Below are 20256 nucleotides of genomic sequence, written 5' to 3' on the forward strand. Positions count from 1 at the left end.
TGACGTGCCCCCCGGGCGTGCTGCTGGGTTTTGCATGCTGCTATGGGCGGATGAGTGCCAAGATTGGTGGGAAAAAAAAACTTGGACGTACTTAGACAGGACACCATGCCGCCGGGGCAGCTGACGCGACATTGCCTGAACGCTTCAGACAGACGTGCAACAAGAGACGAGTAAGACAACCTGGACGTACCAGGTAGGACCACGTGCCACCGGGGTGGCGGACGTAATATTTGCCCGAACGTTTCAAGCAGACGTGCAACAGGAGATGAATATGACACCTGGACGTTCCAGGCAGGACCCCGTGCCACCGGCGTGGCAGACCTACTTTGCCTGAACGTTTCAAGCAGACGTGCAACAGGAGACGAGTATGGCAACCTGGACGTTCCAGGCAGGACCACACATAATAATGCTTGAACGCTTCAAGCGGACGTACCACATGAGATGACAAGACACCCTGGAGATCCAGGCAGGACACCGTGCCATGAAGTGGCGGACGTAACATTGCCTGAACGCTTCAAGCAGACGTACCACAATAAACAACATGACAACCTGGAGTTCCAGGCAGGACCACATGCCACTGGAGCGGCGGACGCAACAATGCCTGAACGCTTCAAGCAGACGTACTACAATAAACAAAGCGACAACCTGGAGTTCCAGGCAGGACTACATGCCACCAGAGTGGCGGACGCAACAATGCCTAAACGCTTCAAGCAGACGTACCACAATAGACAAAGTGACAACCTGGACGTTCCAGGCAGAATCATGTGCCACCGGGGTGGCCGACAGAATAGCGCCTGAACGTTTCAAGCAGACGAGCAACGAGGGAGAGAAACGGGTACGACAACCTGGACGTGCCCAGAGGGACCACATGCCACAGGTGCGGCGGACATCACATATGGGACGTGTGAATGTGCCTGCGGCCAAACCCCCGTGACACATACCATACCCGTATAGAAAACAGGACGTACCACCTACTGCAAGTAAGGAATCCTTGGAATGGAGTGGAGCGTCAGATAACCGACCAGAAGCAGACACTGCAATATGATGATGCATGACAACAATGTAAATGTAAAAATTTTTATTTATTTTTTTTGGTCCCAACCCAGCTTTCCAACAGCACGCAGGCACTGCTGCTCCCGCACGGAGAGCCCCACAACACTGCTCCAGAGCAGGGAAAGTAGAAGATCTCTAGAAGCTTGGGGTATATATATATGACAATCACAGACAGGGAACTAAATAGCAGCTCTATGTGGAAAGGTGTACCAAAACCAGCCTATATGTAGGTAGACAGTGGAATACGTTTGGGGCGAATGTTCACGCAAGTAAGCCAAATCCCAGACATGATATTTCCCATTATGATTTGCAAGAGGTTGAGTTCAGTAATGTAAGCACCTATAAATAATAACACACGTTGTAGAAACTGGGAACAGGGTAAATGGGCGACAGCTCCCATGAAACCCAGCCACGTGCCTAGTAAGTGCACGTGCTGGCTTACATGCGCCTCTGCAAATGTGACCGCAGACCCCCGGCCGGCTGCGGGGTTACCAAAACAGTGCGAGCGTAACCAGGGGCGGAGCCGCCGGCGTGCCTAGCAACCGGCACCCGCGGCCGCCCCCGGAACACACGCCTGCCCGCGACTTGCCCGCGCCGGCCGGCCTGAACAAGGATATATATATGTATAGTGGTATCTAGATATCATTGAAATTTCAGATGTACCTTAACTAAAACATTAATATACAAAGAAAAAAGCACTGCTAAATGTTAACAAAAATCGCAACAATTTTGTTGTGCTTACCAGAAACAGTTGTGCTGTCTCAGTGACAAGGGTTGATGTTTTTGGAGGCGAGCTGTCCCCTTTATCAGGCCAAGCACTAAGTTTGAACTAAAACCTTGTGACACTGTTCATCCATTTGCTGCTACTGATATTAGTACATGTGACAGTAGAGAATGTAGAAGGATTTCTTCAGTATAGTCAGATTGTGATTATTTAGATGATATTGAGTGAATCAATGATTGTACAGTACTTGTACTTGTTTTATATGGTCTTAGATACAAAGTGGCTACCAGTTACACCACAGCAGTCATATATTCTGAGAAATTAAAAAGTTAAGGCCCCATGCACATGAACAAATCCGTTTTGCAGTCCTCAAATCGCAGATCTGCAAAATACAGATGCAGTCCATGTGCTGTCAGTGGTTTTTTTTTTGCAGACCCATTGTTTTCATTGGGTTCATGGACCACATTTTGCAGATGATCTGTGTGCTTTCTGCATCTGAGTGTCTGTTCCATAAAAGCCTAGAGCATGTCCTATACTGCAAAATGCAGACTGTGAATCCATTGAAGTCAATGGGTCCACAAAGAATGTGCATCTTACACTGACCGCATATTAACTTTGCGGATTTGATCATGTGCAGGGAGCCTTAATGTGGAAATATGACTGGTTGCTTTGGGAAACAAGTATTGCTACATAAGGTCCACTGGTTGGTCAAATAATTTTTATTTTTGACCCAATTTTGTGAACAAACGTATGTATGCTAGTTTTATTTGTGTATTGCAGTGTGAATATCAGTAAATAGAATATTTTAACCACTGTATATTAATTACCGGGGCTTATAATATAAATCTATAACAGAATTGTTGCATGTTTACATTAGAGCCCATCAAATGATGGAGATGAGAAGAAGTTTGCTGAGCCAGAGAATGAAAGATCTGCATTACTTTCAGCAATTCGAGCTCATAATGGCAACTCAAGGCTGAACAAGGCAAGTGGAAACGTGTTAAATCTGACTGCCTCAGTAACCAACAATATTCATTTCTGTAATATTATTTTTTTTTTTACATCTGTAGAACTGCAGAACATTTAATATCTAATATATAAATGCCCTAGTGTTGTCCTGTGGCGGTTTGTAACAAAAATACTGCCTCCATGTGCAGGTGACAGGTTCCCTTTAAGATCGTTCATTTCAAACTAGAGCTCATCAGATGTTCTTGTTTAATTTAGAAAAGGCTAAGGAACAAATTATATTTCACTGGATAATTTCAAAAGTAACTGCCGCTGAAGTGGCAGAAGAGCTATGCCCATTTAGTCCTGATGAGCTGCCGGAGAGTGAAGCAGGTGCTGTACTGGCTCATAGAAAGCCTATGGGGGAATTTATCATGAGGGTAATATTTGAAATAAGTTTTGCTTGAGTCTGTGTTGGCATGCGTTGTGCCAGATTTATCAAATGGTGCACATTGTTAAATTTGGCACATCTTTAAACCTCGCACTTTTGTCTAGAAATGCTACTCCAGTTTTTTAAGCCACTGCCCTACTGGAGTGAGTTTATGACTTTTTGTGACTTTTTAAAAAAAAGGTGCAGTGATAAATCTCGAGGGAAACTAATTAATGTAGCTAACCACATCCACCCCTTCTACCCATTTTTCCAAACTTGAGTGAATGGTTGCAACTTGCAACTTTTTGAAGCCAGAATTTTGGAGTAGAGGGCTAAGTATGAGCCTGTACACCAATCAGAACCAAAGTGGTTCAGTGGTTAGCAGGATTAGAATAATATATTACTGCAGTAAAGTTATCCGTATAGACCAAGAAGTGGTCCATTATTAGACACAGTGGCCAATGCGAAAACTGCAGGATTTTATCTTTTTTGTTTTAATATATAAATACATGGAAAATTGAAAACAACATCAAAAAGTGATTTAAACAGCAGATAACCGTATTTTCCGATGACACATTCCCTTTAATGCCGGAGTATAATATAAAAGGTATACCTTGTTAAATTGACTTATTCTCTGATTGCTACAAAGCGATGAGGCTTTAATACATCTGTAAGTTGACCCCCACTGATTGATTCCCCAATATCTTTTAATGTTCATGTTGTCTGCCATAGCTTTAATAATGTTTTTTTATACTAATGACAGTGACACTGATTCCACCCGTGCTTGCATACAAAATGTAGTACTATCATGATTATGAACATAAAAAGTGACTTATCCTTAGTTGATGTAAATGCTTGACATATCTGATAATAATATTTTATGATCAATGTACATGTGCCATATTTTTATAACTCTATAAATAGAATATCCCTTTCCTTAAAAAAATCTGTGAAAGAAACCTAACTCGCCTATTTACCCAGAAAGAACTCTCTGAAAAAGTAAGAAACTCTTTCAGATATACAGTTGCAAAAAAAAGTATGTAAACCCTTTGGAATGATATGGATTTCTGCACAAATTGGTCATAAAATGTGATCTGATCTTCATCTAAGTCACAACAATAGACAATCACAGTCTGCTTAAACTAATAACACACAAAGAATTAAATGTTACCATGTTTTTATTGAACACACCATGTAAACATTCACAGTGCAGGTGGAAAAAGTATGTGAACCCCTAAACTAATGACATCTCCAAGAGCTAATTGGAGTGAGGTGTCAGCCAACTGGAGTTCAATCAATGAGATGAGATTGGAGGTGTTGGTTACAGCTGCCCTGCCCTATAAGAAACACTCACCAGTTCTGGGTTTGCTTTTCACAAGAATCATTGCAGGATGTGAATGATGCCTCACACAAAAGAGCTCTCAGAAGACCTACGATTAAGAATTGTTGACTTGCATAAAGCTGGAAAGGGTTATAAAAGTATCTCCAAAAGCCTTGCTGTTCATCAGTCCACGGTAAGACAAATTGTCTATAAATGGAGAAAGTTCAGCACTGCTGCTACTCTCCTTGTTGACTTGCATAAAGCTGGAAAGGGTTATAAAAGTATCTCCAAAAGCCTTGCTGTTCATCAGTCCACGGTAAGACAAATTGTCTATAAATGGAGAAAGTTCAGCACTGCTGCTACTTTCCCTAGGAGTGGGCGTCCTGTAAAGATGACTGCAAGAGCACAGCGCAGACTGCTCAATGAGGTGAAGAAGAATCCTAGAGTGTCAAAAAAGTCTCTGGCATATGCTAACATCGCTGTTACCGAATCTACGATATGTAAAACACTAAACAAGAATGGATTTCATGGGAGGATACCAGAGAGGAAGCCACTACTGTCCAAAAAAAACATTGCTGCATGTTTACAGTTTGCACAAGAGCACCTGGATGTTCCACAGCAGTACTGGCAAAATATTCTGTGGACAGATGAAACCAAAGTTGAAGAAGTTGTTTGGAAGAAACACACAACACTATGTGTGGAGAAAAAGAGGCACAGCACACTAACATCAAAACCTCATCCCAACTGTGAAGTATGGTGGTTGGGGTATCATGGTTTGGGGCTGCTTTGCTGCGTCAGGGCCTGTACGGATTGCTATCATCGAAGGAAAAATGAATTCCCAAGTTTATAAAGACATTTTGCAGGAGAACTTAAGGCCATCTGTCCACCAGCTGAAGCTCAACAGAAGATGGTTGTTGCAACAGGACAACGACCCAAAGCATAGAAGTAAATCAACAACAAAATGGCTTAAACAGAAGAAAATACATCTCCTGGAGTGGCCCAGTCAGAGTCCTGACTTCAACCTGATTGAGATGCTGTGGCATGACCTCAAGAAAGCGATTCACACCAGACATCCCAAGAATATTGCTGAACTGAAACAGTTCTGTAAAGAGGAATGGTCAAGAATTACTCCTGACCGTTCTGCACGTCTGATCTGCAACAACAGGAAATGTTTGGTTGAAGTTATTGCTGCCAAAGGAGGTTCAACCAGTTATTAAATCCAAGGGTTCACATATTTTTTCCACCTGCACTGTGAATGTTTACATGGTGTGTTCAATAAAAACATGGAAACATTTAATTCTTTGTGTGTTATTAGTTTAATCAGACTGTGATTGTCTATTGTGTGACTTAGATGAAGATCAGATCACATTTTATGACCAATTTGTGCAAAAATCCATATCATTCCAAAGGGTTCACATACTTTGTCTTGCAACTGTACATTATTTCAGATATCAGTGAGACAACAGGAGTACTTGATATCCAATATCTTTTTAAATGCAGTCCCAACTAAATGTAGCATTCTAGATATAGGACATATTTTAATTAGGTTTGTGACCAAGTAACCAGTAACTCAAAAATGGAATCAAACTTCCCATCAGTTTTAGGCCTCATGCACACGACCGTTGTTGTGTTCCGTTCCGCAAAATGGGGTTCTGTTGTTCCGTGATCCGTTTCCGTTTTTGTTTCCGTGTGTCTTCCTTTATTTTTGGAGGACAAGCAGACATAAGGGAAGGTAAAAAAAAATGTCTAAGACAGGTTTGCCATGCAAATGATCGTAATAAAACGGACGCGGATGACAATCTTGTGTGCCTCCGCGTTTTTTAGCGGTCCCATTGACTTGAATGGGTCCACGAACCGTTTTCCGTGGACAAGAATAGGACAAGTTATATTTTTTTGACGGACTCGAACCACGGATCAAGGACGCGGATGGCAAACGGTGCTCTATCCGCATTTTCAACGGCTCCATAGAAATGAATAGGTCCGCACCTGAAACGCTAAAATCGGCAGAACGGATGCGGAAGCCAATAACGGTCGTGTGCATGAGGCCTTAGCAAGAAGTTTAGAAACAAACCCTATCCCTCTCATTTATAATACCTCTGACAAAAAGGAAGGTCAAGACAAATATCGCTGCTTAATATGCACCCTTTTTCTCCCCCATATCAAAGCATTTGTGATATTTTCAATAAACTTGAAAATGGAATTATCTATCCACACAGGATCTGTTGTTAATACATATAGCAACTGGGGAAGACCCACCATCTTGTCTAGAGAAATCCCATCAGGCCTTGAGAGGTGGAGTCTATCCCCTATTACGACTTTGTTTCTGATATTATGAACAATAGTTGTTACATTTAGGACAACAAATTCCCTGATATCTGTAGAAATTTTAATTCCAAAATGTTGATTGTCATCCAAAATATGGCTTATTGGTCTCGAGGCCAAATAGGTCACCAAATTCTCCTATTACCTCAATTGCCTTGGGTAGTAAGGAGGAAGTTTCACTAATGAATAACAAAATATTGTCCGCATACAAGCTGACTTTATCTCTCACCCCCTCGCCTCCAAATCCACACATACTTATATCCTCCCTAGTCAAGCAAGCCAATGGTTCCATACATATTGCAAATAACATTGGAGAGAGGGGGCACCCTTGCCTTGTACCTCAGGACAAACTTAAGCTTTCTATTAATTCTAAATTTGCATTGATTCTGGCCTTAAGAGGACAATAAAATAACAACCCATTTAATAAAACCAACTCCCATCCCATCTTTTCCATAGGCACTGACAATCCCCCTGTCAAAAGGGATAAAATAGAACAACCTGCTGGTGTTCCCATCTGAATTTTAATGAACACCTGACGAATGTTAATTTTCATGTTCCTTTTAGGAATAATTCCACTCTAATGTTCGTTCCTTTAAATAGGTTTATTTTAACTACAGACCCTTACTGCTGCACCTTCCTTATTGAATCACCCTTTTTATCGATTTTCATCATATACTGTAAAATATATTGATACTTTTGAATTTGTCATGCATACAAGGAAAATAAATATATCCTTCCTTGTAATTCACAAGTAATCAGTAAGAGTTGGAAGAGTTGAACGGAAAAATAAAGTAAGTGACAAATTCATACAAAGGTGTGGAAGATGAATGGATACAGTCCTAGAAAGTATTAGGCTACATTCACACCGTATGTGTTTTGCAGTACGCAAATTGCGGATCCCCCCAAAAAAATGGATGACGTCCGTATGGCATCCGTTTTTTTTTGCGGTTCCATTGTAACAATGCCTATCCTTGTCCGCAAAATGGACAAGAATAGGACATGTTATATTTTTTTGCATGGCTACGGAACGGACATACGGATGCGGATAGCACACGGTGTGCTGTCCGCCTTTTTGGCGGACCCGTTGAAATGAATGGGTCTGCATCCTATCCGCAAAAAAAACGGAATGGACACGGAAACAAAATACGTTTGTGTGAATGTAGCCTTAACCTGCCATTTCTGAAATATAAACACCCAAATAGCTGAAAGGACAATAATTGGAGAAACACAATTCATATGGTCACCAGTCCAAAATCATTTTATTAGCTCATCATAATAAAACCATGGTTTCATGATACATGATTTCATGGTTTCATGATATACAAGTTTGTCAAAGTTTACTCTATTCCCTCGGTGCTCTGAACTTTAATGAGTATGTTTTCTTTGGCTAGGTATCTTCTGCTGCATCCGATGAACTCCAGACATTAAGAAGTAAAGAAATGTTGCAGATCGATAATGAATTTGTAACAGCGAAAACATTAAATCCTTCCCCACTATTTTCTCCACCTCCTCCACCACCACCAGTACTAAACGCAGCACCAAAATCACCACCAGTCTCATTAAACAGTTCAGTGGATACAAGAGGTGCTTTATTGGAAGCCATTCGTTCAGGCGCAGGTGCTTCCAGATTGAAAAAGGTACATATACTATATATAAATTATAATTTTCTTTACAGAAGACATCTCATAATCTGGCACAGTAATGAGCTTTGTGACAGTAGAATAATGAATGACCACTATTAAATACCATTTTGTATTTTTACTCTAAATAGGTATCAAATAAAGCGCTGTTTACATTTATAATATTTTTTTGCAGTGGTTGTTGTATCAAATCATCAGCAAAGACTTGTTGGCTATCTGTAGCCCCCAGGGATTGTAGGAGCATGCTGAATGCTGTAAATACGCTGACCTCAACAATAAAACAGTATTCAGTAAGCTCTTAAAGGGCATCTGTCAGCAGCTTTGTACCTATGAAACTGGCTGACCTATTGCATGTGCACTTGGCAGCTGAAGGCATCTGTGTTGGTCCTATGTTCATATGTGGCCCCATTCATGAGACGGAAGTTTTAATATATGCAAATGAGCCTCTAGGAACTACAGGGGCATCACTGTTACTTCTAGTGACTCAGCTCTCCCTGCACTTTATCGACATGGCCAAGCAGGCGTGATGACATTTACATTGACATTTTTCTCAGTAATGCAGGCACATATGAACATGGGACCAACACAGATGCCTTCAGCTGCAAAGTGCACATGGAACAGGTCAGCCAGTGTCATAGGAACAAGTCTGACAGATGTCCTTTAAGTTCTAGTGATGGCTTCAGCTCTAGAGGTCTGTAGGTAGAATTCACAGGTCTCTACCGGCCTACAGCTTACAAGGGTACTGACCCCTGATATATTTATACATGGTTATTAGATCACCCCTCAGTCATCTTTTTTCTCAACTGAATAACCCTAATTTTGATAATCTTTCAGGGTTCTGTAGTCCATCCATTCCAGTTATTACTTTAGTTGCCCCCATCTGAACCCTCTCCAGCTCTGCTATGTCTGCCTTTTCCCTGTCAATGTTACCTAGTGTTTTACCATTTAGTATGTACGGGTGACTTTCATTATTCCTTCCCATGTGCATGACCTTACATTTGTCAGTGTTAAACTTCATCTGCCACTTCTCTGCCCAAGCCTCCAATCTATCCAGATCCATCTGTAGCAGTATACTGTCCTCTTCCGTGTTAATTACTTTACACAGTTTAGTGTAATCTGCAATTTTTTTTATTTTACTATGCAAGACTTCTACAAGATCATTAGTAAATATATTGAAGAGAATAGGGCCCAATACTGACCTCTGAGGTACCCCACTGGTGACAGTGAACCAATCTGAGTGTGTACCGTTAATAACCACCCTCTGTTTTCTATCACTGAGCCAGTTACTTACCCACATACAGACGTTTTCTCCCAGTCTAAGCATTCTCATTTTATATACTAACCTTTTATGTGGTACCCTATTAAATGCTTTGGAGAAATCAAGATGACATCCATTGACTAACCCCGGTCAAGTCTAGAACTTACCTCCTCATAGAAACTGATTAAATTAGTTTGACATGACTGATTCCTCATGAAGCCATGCTGATACGGCGTTATTTGCTTATTTTCATTGAGGTACTCCAAGATAGTTTACCCACTTCAAGATGGTAGCGCGCATGGACGCAGCAGCCTGGAGCTCTCCATTTAGATGCCAATTTCTTATTTTTTACATAGTTATTACCTTAATTTTAAGCACAGCGAGTATTCAGTTTGCTACAGCACACACAGCGTATAGTGTGCAAGAGCTACTGGACATCAGAATGAAAGGTCCTGTTCCACCACCACCCCCTAATACAGTGGGATGCGAAAGTTTGGGCAACCTTGTTAATCGTCATGATTTTCCTGTATAAATCGTTGGTTGTTATGATAAAAAATGTCAGTTAAATATATCATATAGGAGACACACACAGTGATATTTGAGAAGTGAAATGAAGTTTATTGGATTTACAGAAAGTGTGCTATAATTGTTTAAACAATATTAGGCAGGTGCATAAATTTGGGCACCACAAAAAAAGAAAAGAAATCAATATTTAGTAGATCCTCCTTTTGCAGAAATTACAGCCTCTAAACGCTTCCTGTAGGTTCTAATGAGAGTCTGGATTCTGGTTGAAGGTATTTTGGACCATTCCTCTTTACAAAACATCTTTAGTTCATTTAGGTTTGATGGCTTCCGAGCATGGACAGCTCTCTTTAAGTCACACCACAGATTTTCAATTATATTCAGGTCTGGGGACTGAGATGGCCATTCCAGAACGTTGTACTTGTTCCTCTGCATAAATGCCTTAGTGGATTTTGAGCAGTGTTTAGGGTCGTTGTCTTGTTGAAAGATCCAGCCCCGGTTTAGCTTCAGCTTTGTCATTGATTCCTGGACATTGGTCTCCAGAATCTGCTGATACTGAGTGGAATCCATGCATCCCTCAACTTTGACAAGATTCCCAGTCCTTGCACTGGCCCCACAGCCCCACAGCATTATGGAACCACCACCATATTTTACTGTAGGTAGCAGGTGTTTTTCTTGGAATGCTGTGTTCTTTTTCCTCCATGCATAACGCCCCTTGTTATGGCCAAATAACTCAATTTTAGTTTCATCAGTCCACAGCACCTTATTCCAAAATGAAGCTGGCTTGTCCAAATGTGCTTTAGCCCACCTCAAGCGGCACTTTTTGTGCTGTGGGCGGAGAAAAGGCTTCCTCTGCATCACTCTCGCATACAGCATCTCCTTGTGTAAAGTGCGCCGAATGGTTGAACGATGCACAGTGACTCCATCTGCAGCAAGATGATGTTGTAAGTCTTTGGTGCTGGTCTGTGGGTTGACTCTGACTGTTCTCACCATTCGTCGCTTCTGTCTATCCGAGATTTTTCTTGGTCTGCCACTTCGAGCCTTAACTTGAACTGAGCCTGTGGTCTTCCATTTCCTCAATATGTTCCTAACTGTGGAAACAGACAGCTGAAATCTCTGAGACAGCTTTCTGTATCCTTCCTCTAAACCATGATGGTGAACAATCTTTGTCTTCAGGTCATTTGAGAGTTGTTTTGAGACCCCCATGTTGCTACTCTTCAGAGAAAATTAAAAGAGGAGGGAAACTTACAATTGACCCCCTTAAATACTCTTTCTCATAATTGGATTCACCTGTGTATGTAGGTCAGGGGTCCATGAGCTTACCAAGCCAATTTGAGTTCCAATAATTTGTTCTAAAGGTTTTGGAATCAATAAAATGACAACAGTGCCCAAATTTATGCACCTGCCTAATTTTGTTTAAACAATTATAGCACACTTTCTGTAAATCCAATAAACTTCATTTCACTTCTCAAATATCACTGTGTGTGTCTCCTATATGATATATTTAACTGACATTTTTTTATCGCAACAACCAACGATTTATACAGGAAAATCATGACGATTAACAAGGTTGCCCAAACTTTCGCATCCCACTGTATCTCGGATGAGATTCTAAGGACATCGGTGCCCGACTGGATGATTATACCGTCGAAGCGACGGCACAGGAGGAGACGGGAAAGAAAGCAGAAGCGGGGCAAGAGGGGCGGCATCAATACTCGATTAAAGAACCCCCCAAACAAGCAAGCACTACCCAGCCTGTTCGTGGCAAATACCCAGTCTATAGTGAACAAGATCGATGAGCTGAGACTGAGGATCTCATCTGATAGGATGAACACTTGCGCCTCATTTTTCACCGAAACCTGGCTAAATACTAACATCCCGGACGAGGCTATTAAACTTGCGGATCGGACTGTCTACCGAATGGATCGAAGCGCTGAGTCCGGTAAGAATAAGGGAGGTGGAGTGTGTATTTATGTCAATAAGGCTTGGTGCACCTCCACAGTCATTGCTGAACAATATTGCTCTGCTGATTTAGAACTTATGACACTTAAATGCAGACCGTTCTACTTACCGAGGGAATTCACAGTCGTGTATCTCACCGTAGTTTATATTCCTCCACAAGCAAATTTTAGGCTGGCACTGTCCAAATTGCATGATATTATGAACAGTCGGCAAAATATCCATCCAGATGGAGAGTTCATCTTAGCGGGTGATTTTAACCAAGCCAATCTCAAAACTGTGCTCCCCAAATTCTACCAGTTTGTTAAATTCCCAACTAGGGGGAGAAATACATTGGACCGTGTTCATTGCAACATAGCAAATGCTTATACAGCATCACCTGCCCCCCATCTTGGCAGGTCGGATCACATTTCTTTGTTTTTAGCTCCAGCATACAAACCTCTTATCACCAGGATTAAGCCTACTTTGCATACAATCAGAGTTTGGCCTGAAGGAGCCACAATGAGATTACAGGATTGTTTTGAGGACACAGATTGGGATTTGTTTAAACAGGCAGCTACAAAGGAAAATCACACAGACTTAAACATATATGCCTCCTCTGTCCTATCCTATATTAAATTTTGCATGGACAATGTCACTGATACTAAAATCATTCGGACCTTCCCAAATAGGAAACCATGGATAAACAGAAATGTCCAAAACCTTTTGAAGGCACGTGACATTGCTTTCCGAAAGGGAGTCCCAGAGGAGTACAAAACAGCTAGGTCCAATCTGAAGAGGGGCATTAAGGAGGCAAAGCACTGCTACAAAACAAAAATACAACATCATTTTAAAAGCTCTGATTCCCGACGCATGTGGCAGGGTATCAAGTCCATTACGAATTATAAGAGCAACACCTGTTCTATCAACACCGGAAATTCTTTCTCTCCTGATGACCTAAATCATTTTTTTGCACGATTTGACAAAGACAATGAGCTGCCTATCATCAAATTAGCCCAGCTAGAGGCTCCATCATGTTCCCTGATGCTGAGAGCACATGAGGTAGAATGGGCCTTAAACTACATTAATCCCCACAAAGCAGCTGGCCCTGATGAAGTTCCTGGAAAAGTCCTAAAAAACTGTACTAAACAGCTGAAAACAGTGTTTACCAGTATGTTTAACAGCTCACTAGAGCAGGCCATTGTCCCCACTTGCCTGAAGTCCTCCACAATTGTCCCAATTCCAAAACAGGCAGGGGTGAAGACCTTAAGTGATTATCGCCCGGTTGCTCTCACTCCTATTGCTATGAAGTGCTTTGAACAACTTGTCCTCAGGCACATGAAGAGCAAGATCTGCACCTCCATGGACCAATACCAGTTTGCTTACAGAGCACATAGGTCAACTGAGGATGCTGTCTCACTTACCCTTCACACTGCGCTGTCACACCTGGAGCAGAGAGACAGCTATGTGCGGATGCTGTTCATTGATTACAGCTCGGCCTTTAAAACCATCCCTCCCAACAAGTTGGCAACGAAACTGAACAACTTGGGTCTCAGCTCACACCTTTGCAACTGGATACTGGATTTTCTTACAAAAAGACCACAAATCGTACGCATGGGCAAGCACTTTTCTTAATCTTTAACACTAAACACTGGGGTACCGCAAGGCTGTGTGTTGAGCCATCTCCTTTACTCCCTCTTCACAAATGACTGTAAACCTATTCACAATACCAATACCATTATAAAATTTGCAGATGACACGACCGTGATAGGCCTAATCTCCAACAATGATGAAACAGCCTATAGGAAAGAGGTTGAGAACCTAGAGAGATGGAATAAGAACAACAGCCTCATACTCAATACCAAGAAAACAAAGGAGCTAATTCTGGATTTTAGGAAGAAAAAACGAAATGGACACCTTACATTAGCATTAATGGTGCAAACGTGGAGATAGTTCAAAGTTTCAGATTCTTGGGAGTTCATATTAGTCAGGACCTGTCATGGATAAAAAACACAACAGAAATTACCAAAAAAGGCCTTCAGAGCCTCTATTTTCTGAGGAGTCTGAAGAAAGCACAACTCCCAAAACAGCTGCTAGTAAATTTTTTCAGGTGCACCATAGAATCTGTTATCACATACTGCATTACAGTGTGGTACTCCGGCTGCTCTTCTGAGGACAAGAAGACCCTCAAGCGCATCATCAGAATGGCTGGCAGAATCACTGGTACTCAGTTACCATCACTGGATGACATCTTCACTGCTCGCTGCAGCAACAGGGCAAAAATTATCTGCGGGGATCCAACTCACCCCGGCCACAGCCTTTTCATTCCCCTACCCTCTGGTAGGCGTCTTAGAGCCCTACATGCCCGCACCACTAGGCTGAAGAACAGCTTTTACCCCAAAACAATCAGTATCTTAAATGCTCGGAGATTATTGCCCCTTCCTAGGATAGAAACTACCACAGACTGAAAGTGACTGCTGCATTCATGAACCCATGATGATCTCTTCTCTGCAGTGGTGTCTGATCAGTGTGTATATATACTCATAAGCACTTCCTACTTTGCTCTTGCTATATATATGCTGTGAACTGTGAATAGTAATGCTTTCTAGTGCAATGTTTTTTTTTTTTTTCTAGTGTAATGCTTTAGTTTAAATGTCAGTTCTTGTTCCTCTGTCCATGGCATCTAGGATTGCTCCAAACAACATTTCATTGTATTGTACATTGTATTACATTGTATTGTACAGTGACAATAAAGGCATCTTATCTTATCTTATCACTACAGATGTTAACCTTATCGGTCTATAGTTTCTGGGCTCTGTTTTAACCCATTTTTGAATATACGCACCCAGGGGCAGACTGGGAACTAAAATTGGCCCCGTTTTGTACCTGGGTCAATATTGATGGAAGGCAGGGCCAGCAATACATATTGTGGCACATTATACCACCCCAACAGAGCCAAATACCACATTCCATCAAACTACAGCCACCAGCAGAAAAAAATACATTCCCAAAAACTTCCACTAGCCGGCCGTAAGGAGGTTTCTGGAGGCCCCCTGGCCATCAGCCCACTGGGAAACTTCCCTGTAAGGTCTATGGCCAATCCGCCCCTGTTGGCACCACATTTGCTAAGTGTCATTCCTTGACAGGAACACTCCCTGTCAATTTAGAGTCCTAAATATCAGAAATAAGGGTCTGTCTATGATATTACTTAATTCTCTTATGATACGGGGGTGTATGCCATCTGGTATGTCTATTTTAATATTTTTAATACGCAGCTCCACTTCTTTCTGGCTTAGTCAGGCCACTTTTAATGGGAAATTTACTTTTACATTCTGTATTTCGTCTGACAGTTTATTTTCCTCAGTGAATACAGCGGAGAAAAAAATAATAGCTTTGCTTTCTCCTCATTTCTCTCTGCAACTCCCCCCTCATCACTTTGTAAAGGGCTGATACCTTTATATTTATACTTTTTACCATTTATATAATAGAAGAGCATTTTTCCCATAAGGTACAGTACAGACCAAAAGTTTGGACAAACCTTCTCATTCAAAGAGTTTTCTTTATTTTCATGACTATGAAAATTGTAGATTCACACTGAAGGCATCAAAACTATGAATTAACACATGTGGAATTATATACATAACAAACAAGTGTGAAACAACTGAAAATATGTCATATTCTAGGTTCTTCAAAGTAGCCACCTTTTGCTTTGATTACTGCTTTGCACACTCTTGGCATTCTCTTGATGAGCTTCAAGAGGTAGTCCCCTGAAATGGTTTTCACTTCATAGGTGTGCCCTGTCAGGTTTAATAAGGGGGATTTCTTGCCTTATAAATGGGGTTGGGACCATCAGTTGCGTTGAGGAGAAGTCAGGTGGATACACAGCTGATAGTCCTACTGAATAGACTGTTAGAATTGGTATTATGGCAAGAAAAAAGCAGCTAAGTAAAGAAAAACGAGTGGCCATCATTACTTTAAGAAATGAAGGTCAGTCAGTCAGCCGAAAAATTGGGAAAACTTTGAAAGTAAGGTCTATTTGACCATGAAGGAGAGTGATGGGGTGCTGCGCCAGATGACCTGGCCTCCACAGTCACCGGACCTGAACCCAATCGAGATGGTTTGGGGTGAGCTGGACCACAGAGTGAAGGCAAAAGGGCCAACAAGTGCTAAGCATCTCTGGGAACTCCTTCAAGACTGTTGGAAGACTATTTCAGGGGACTACCTCTTGAAGCTCATCAAGAGAATGCCAAGAGTGTGCAAAGCAGTAATCAAAGCAAAAGGTGGCTACTTTGAAGAACCTAGAATATGACATATTTTCAGTTGTTTCACACTTGTTTGTTATGTATATAATTCCACATGTGTTAATTCATAGTTTTGATGCCTTCATAGTCATGAAAATAAAGAAAACTCTTTGAATGAGAAGGTGTGTCCAAACTTTTGGTCTGTACTGTATGTACCTCTCACAATTAGATTTTAGGATGCTTTTAAAATATCCCATTTTGTGGCTGTATTTTTATTTTTGAGGACTTTGTCCCAGTTAGTTAGGCCAATGGCCTCTCTTAGCTGGTCAAATTTCGCTTTTTTGAAGTTTGGTATTTTTGTGTTTTCTGAAGAAACACTCTTTTAAATGACAATTGGAAGGTTGTTATTTTATGGTCACTATTTCCCAGGTGTCCCCCAACCTGCACATCTGTTGTTTTGTCTGGTCTATTGGTTAGTACTAAATCCAGTATGGCTATCCCTCTAGTCGGGTCCTGAACCAGTTGGGAAAGGTAATTGTCTTTGGTTATTGCCAAGAACCTGTTTCCATTGTTAGATCTGCAGCTTTCAGTTTCCCAGTGTATATCTGGGAAGTTAAAGTCCCCAATAACAACCTCATTATGATTTGCCACCTGATCTATTTTCCTTAGTAGATTTTCTGGTATATTAGGTGGCTTACAACTCCTATTAGTATTTTATTTATTATTTGTTTTTGCCTCCATGTATTGCTACCCAGAGTGACTCCACATGTTCATTTCCCTCACTTATATCTTCCCAGAGTATGGGCTTTAGATACTACCTCCTACCCCTCTCCTGTTTTAACGATCCTGTCAAAACAGGCTGTAACCCTGTACGTTAACCATCCATCCAGTCATAGCTATCATCCAGATATCTCTCCGTTATTCCAACTATGTCATAGTCCTTCTCAGATATTACAACTTCCAGTTCTACAGTTGTATTAGTGTGGCTTCTGACATTAGTATACATGATGGCTTCTATAATTTTTTTTGTACTGCACATGCAGTACAAAAGAACTATACTGTCAGTGCTATACTGATCACCACTAGGCTGTGAAAAAGAGGCACTGCCTGCTAGGATATATGGCAGGCAGAGCTGGGGCCTTCATTAGGTGATATTATTTGCGGGATGCTGAGTACGCTCCCTCTGTATACCGCTTAAATGCTGCAGTTACTATTGAACTTAAATCGGCCAGATCGGCACTTAGATAGGCGTCTAGTCTAAGGCCCCTTAGTAACCACTGTAGAAAGGTGTATGGGTGGTCACTTAATGTTATTTTACATCACTGCTGAGGAAAATTCCAATAACAAGTGCTTTAGTAAAGAGCTCTCATACATGGTAAATTTTATGCTTTATTTTTATAAAAAATTAAAGAGTAGTATAAAATCATCATATAACCCTCATATAGTTAGATAGAGGAATGGTATGGCATTGCTTTGATGTAGGACTGTAGGAGGAGCATATTCCTTATCTTTTGTTTTGGCATTGAGCTCTATTCTGGACTCACCTGCTTGATTAGAATTTCCATTTAGCTTGCATGAGCAATCAAACTATTAGTCTCTTTGAAGTTAGTTATAGTTCTTCTGTAAATATGTAGCAATTTTTAGCAAGCATTTACAATCCTTCTGTGTGGCAACGGCATCATTTTGTTTATACTGGCCTGATGAACAAAGGAAAAACGTCAAATTAACTAATTAATGACATTGCTTTTATGTCTAGGATTGAAAAGTCAATAAGTTACTACCTATATACTTTAACCCCTTGGTGTAAAATAGTATTTTTACATCCCTTGCACTATGTAGTTAATGCCAGCTACAGCTATTGATGACATGAACACAGGATCCCTGCAGGCTGCATTGCAGCTGGTTGTAACATAGAGCTGACACAGCTGCAATGGCTGAAATTGTAGGTAAATGTAATACCAGCTATTTAACTACTTAAGTGCCATGGTTGATAGCAACCGCAGCATCTAAATGGTCAGACAGAGGACTCTATAACCCTATCAACACCCCCCCAATGCAATTTCAGGGCACCTAGTGAAGAGCCGAGCTGAAGTCAGGGCCTAATAAGCTGTCTGTTAATGTAAAACAGGAGTATTGCAATGTATTATAGAAGCAAAAACTAATGTCAAAGCGTTATATTAAAAAAGTTAAAAATTTAAAAAAGTCCTAACTCCTCACCGTATGAGTGGACCTGGATGGTAGGACGGCTCACACCCAGGAAACCTAGAACCCTGAGTCGCCCTGATAATCCCTCAAATAAAGAAAGGGCAGAGACGACCTGTTCATCCCAGACACAGATGAACAGGAGTCCCTTACTGGGCTAGCTGCAAGGAAACAGTGGAGACTGAATACAGTAACTGGATCGGCAGGTAAGTACACTATACAAGACATTTACCTGCCACAGCAGCACCGACTGGAACCCGAGCATGAGTACTGGTGCCCACACACCATACAGGACACAGTACAAACAACCACACGCAGGTATCCAGCACACCAGTTACGGCCTGGAAACCCCCATGCAAAATGGACGCACGGCGGCCCCAGGCAGAGCAGCATCCAGACTTGAAGTTCCCCCTCTGGGGAACCCGGACACCCCCTTCCGGAGGCACACCACACAGGGAACATGTCCAGCAAACATGCTGGACTATAAACACCAACAGACCAGACATGTAACAACCACTAGACAAGGCAACAACCACCCATACATAAACAACACCAAACTTATGGAAGGGTAGTGAAGGGAAGGAGAACAATGGGAACATAGGGGAGACATCATGGTGACCTTAATGTTCCACAAGGTGGCCCTCAAGCACTGGGCAGATAGTAGAGGCCTGGCAGGAGCACAGCTCCAGCACACAGCAAGGCCTGAGGAACACTGAACCCAGCCAACAGGCAATATAAACCTCGTGGCAACACCCAGGACACACCTACATCCCCACCAGCTAGATAATTAACCCCTCCGGCACCAGACAGGGAAGGCCCCAGGAGAAAGGAGGAGGCACCTACATGCTGCAACCACAACACGTTGCTGCTGGCAACAGCATGCATGGCAACCATGTCATGGCGCACACCACAGAGGCCGTGACAAAAAGTTAGGGCTCTTTCACACGAGCGGATGCAGTGCGTGTAATCCGCTGCGTGAAAGACAGCCAAATCCCGCTCCGGACAGCAGAGACACGGAGCGTTAACATGATTGATAATACTCCGTGTCTCTCTGTGACCTTTTTGCTACAAAATCACGGTGAAAACTTTATCTCACTGTGATTTTGTAGTAAAAAGATCACAGAGAGGCACAGAGTATTATCAATCATGTTAATGCTCCGTGTCTCTGCTGCCCGGAGCGGGGCTTGGCTGTCTTTCACGCAGTGGATTACCCTCACGGCATACGCTCATGTGAAAGTGCCCTTAATCTGTTGTATGTGAAAGAAGTTTTTTATTACACAAAATGTGCACCATAATCTTGCCATTAAAATACAACTTGTTCTGCTAAAACAGCATATTGTTATGTTAATTATAAACATTCTAAAAGTCATAACTCTCAGAGAGATATTTCCTTAAAGGCTCTATAAACCTTTGGGGCATTATTATTCCATTGTACTCATTTTAGCTAACAATCATTTTTTAAATAGGTGTTTATTAAAAATATAGAGCCCTATATTCTGTACAGGGCTGAGATGCTTACCTTACGATAAGACTTTGGCTTAAAGGCTATGTTCACCTTCAGAGGCAATTTTTGTTTATGATTGCATTTTACAATTTTTTTTAGCTGAAAATCATATTTTCAGTTGGCCTTTATTAACAAATATTGAGTCATTCTGTTAAC

At 41.6% G+C, this 20256-nt stretch overlaps 1 protein-coding gene across 4 annotated transcripts in view; it reads left to right on the plus strand.

The window, feature by feature from the left end:
• Window positions 1–20256, plus strand: part of COBL (cordon-bleu WH2 repeat protein) — a 586878-nt gene that overhangs the window by 527402 nt on the left and 39220 nt on the right. For all 4 annotated transcript variants that reach the window (XM_040433733.1, XM_040433731.1, XM_040433734.1 and 1 more), the window contains 2 exons: window positions 2655–2762; window positions 8187–8432. In XM_040433733.1, the coding sequence (XP_040289667.1) occupies window positions 2655–2762; window positions 8187–8432 (354 nt within the window). The remainder of the gene's footprint in view (window positions 1–2654; window positions 2763–8186; window positions 8433–20256) is intronic.

Source organism: Bufo bufo, chromosome 5 (assembly GCF_905171765.1).
Source record: "Bufo bufo chromosome 5, aBufBuf1.1, whole genome shotgun sequence".
NCBI lineage: Eukaryota > Metazoa > Chordata > Amphibia > Anura > Bufonidae > Bufo > Bufo bufo.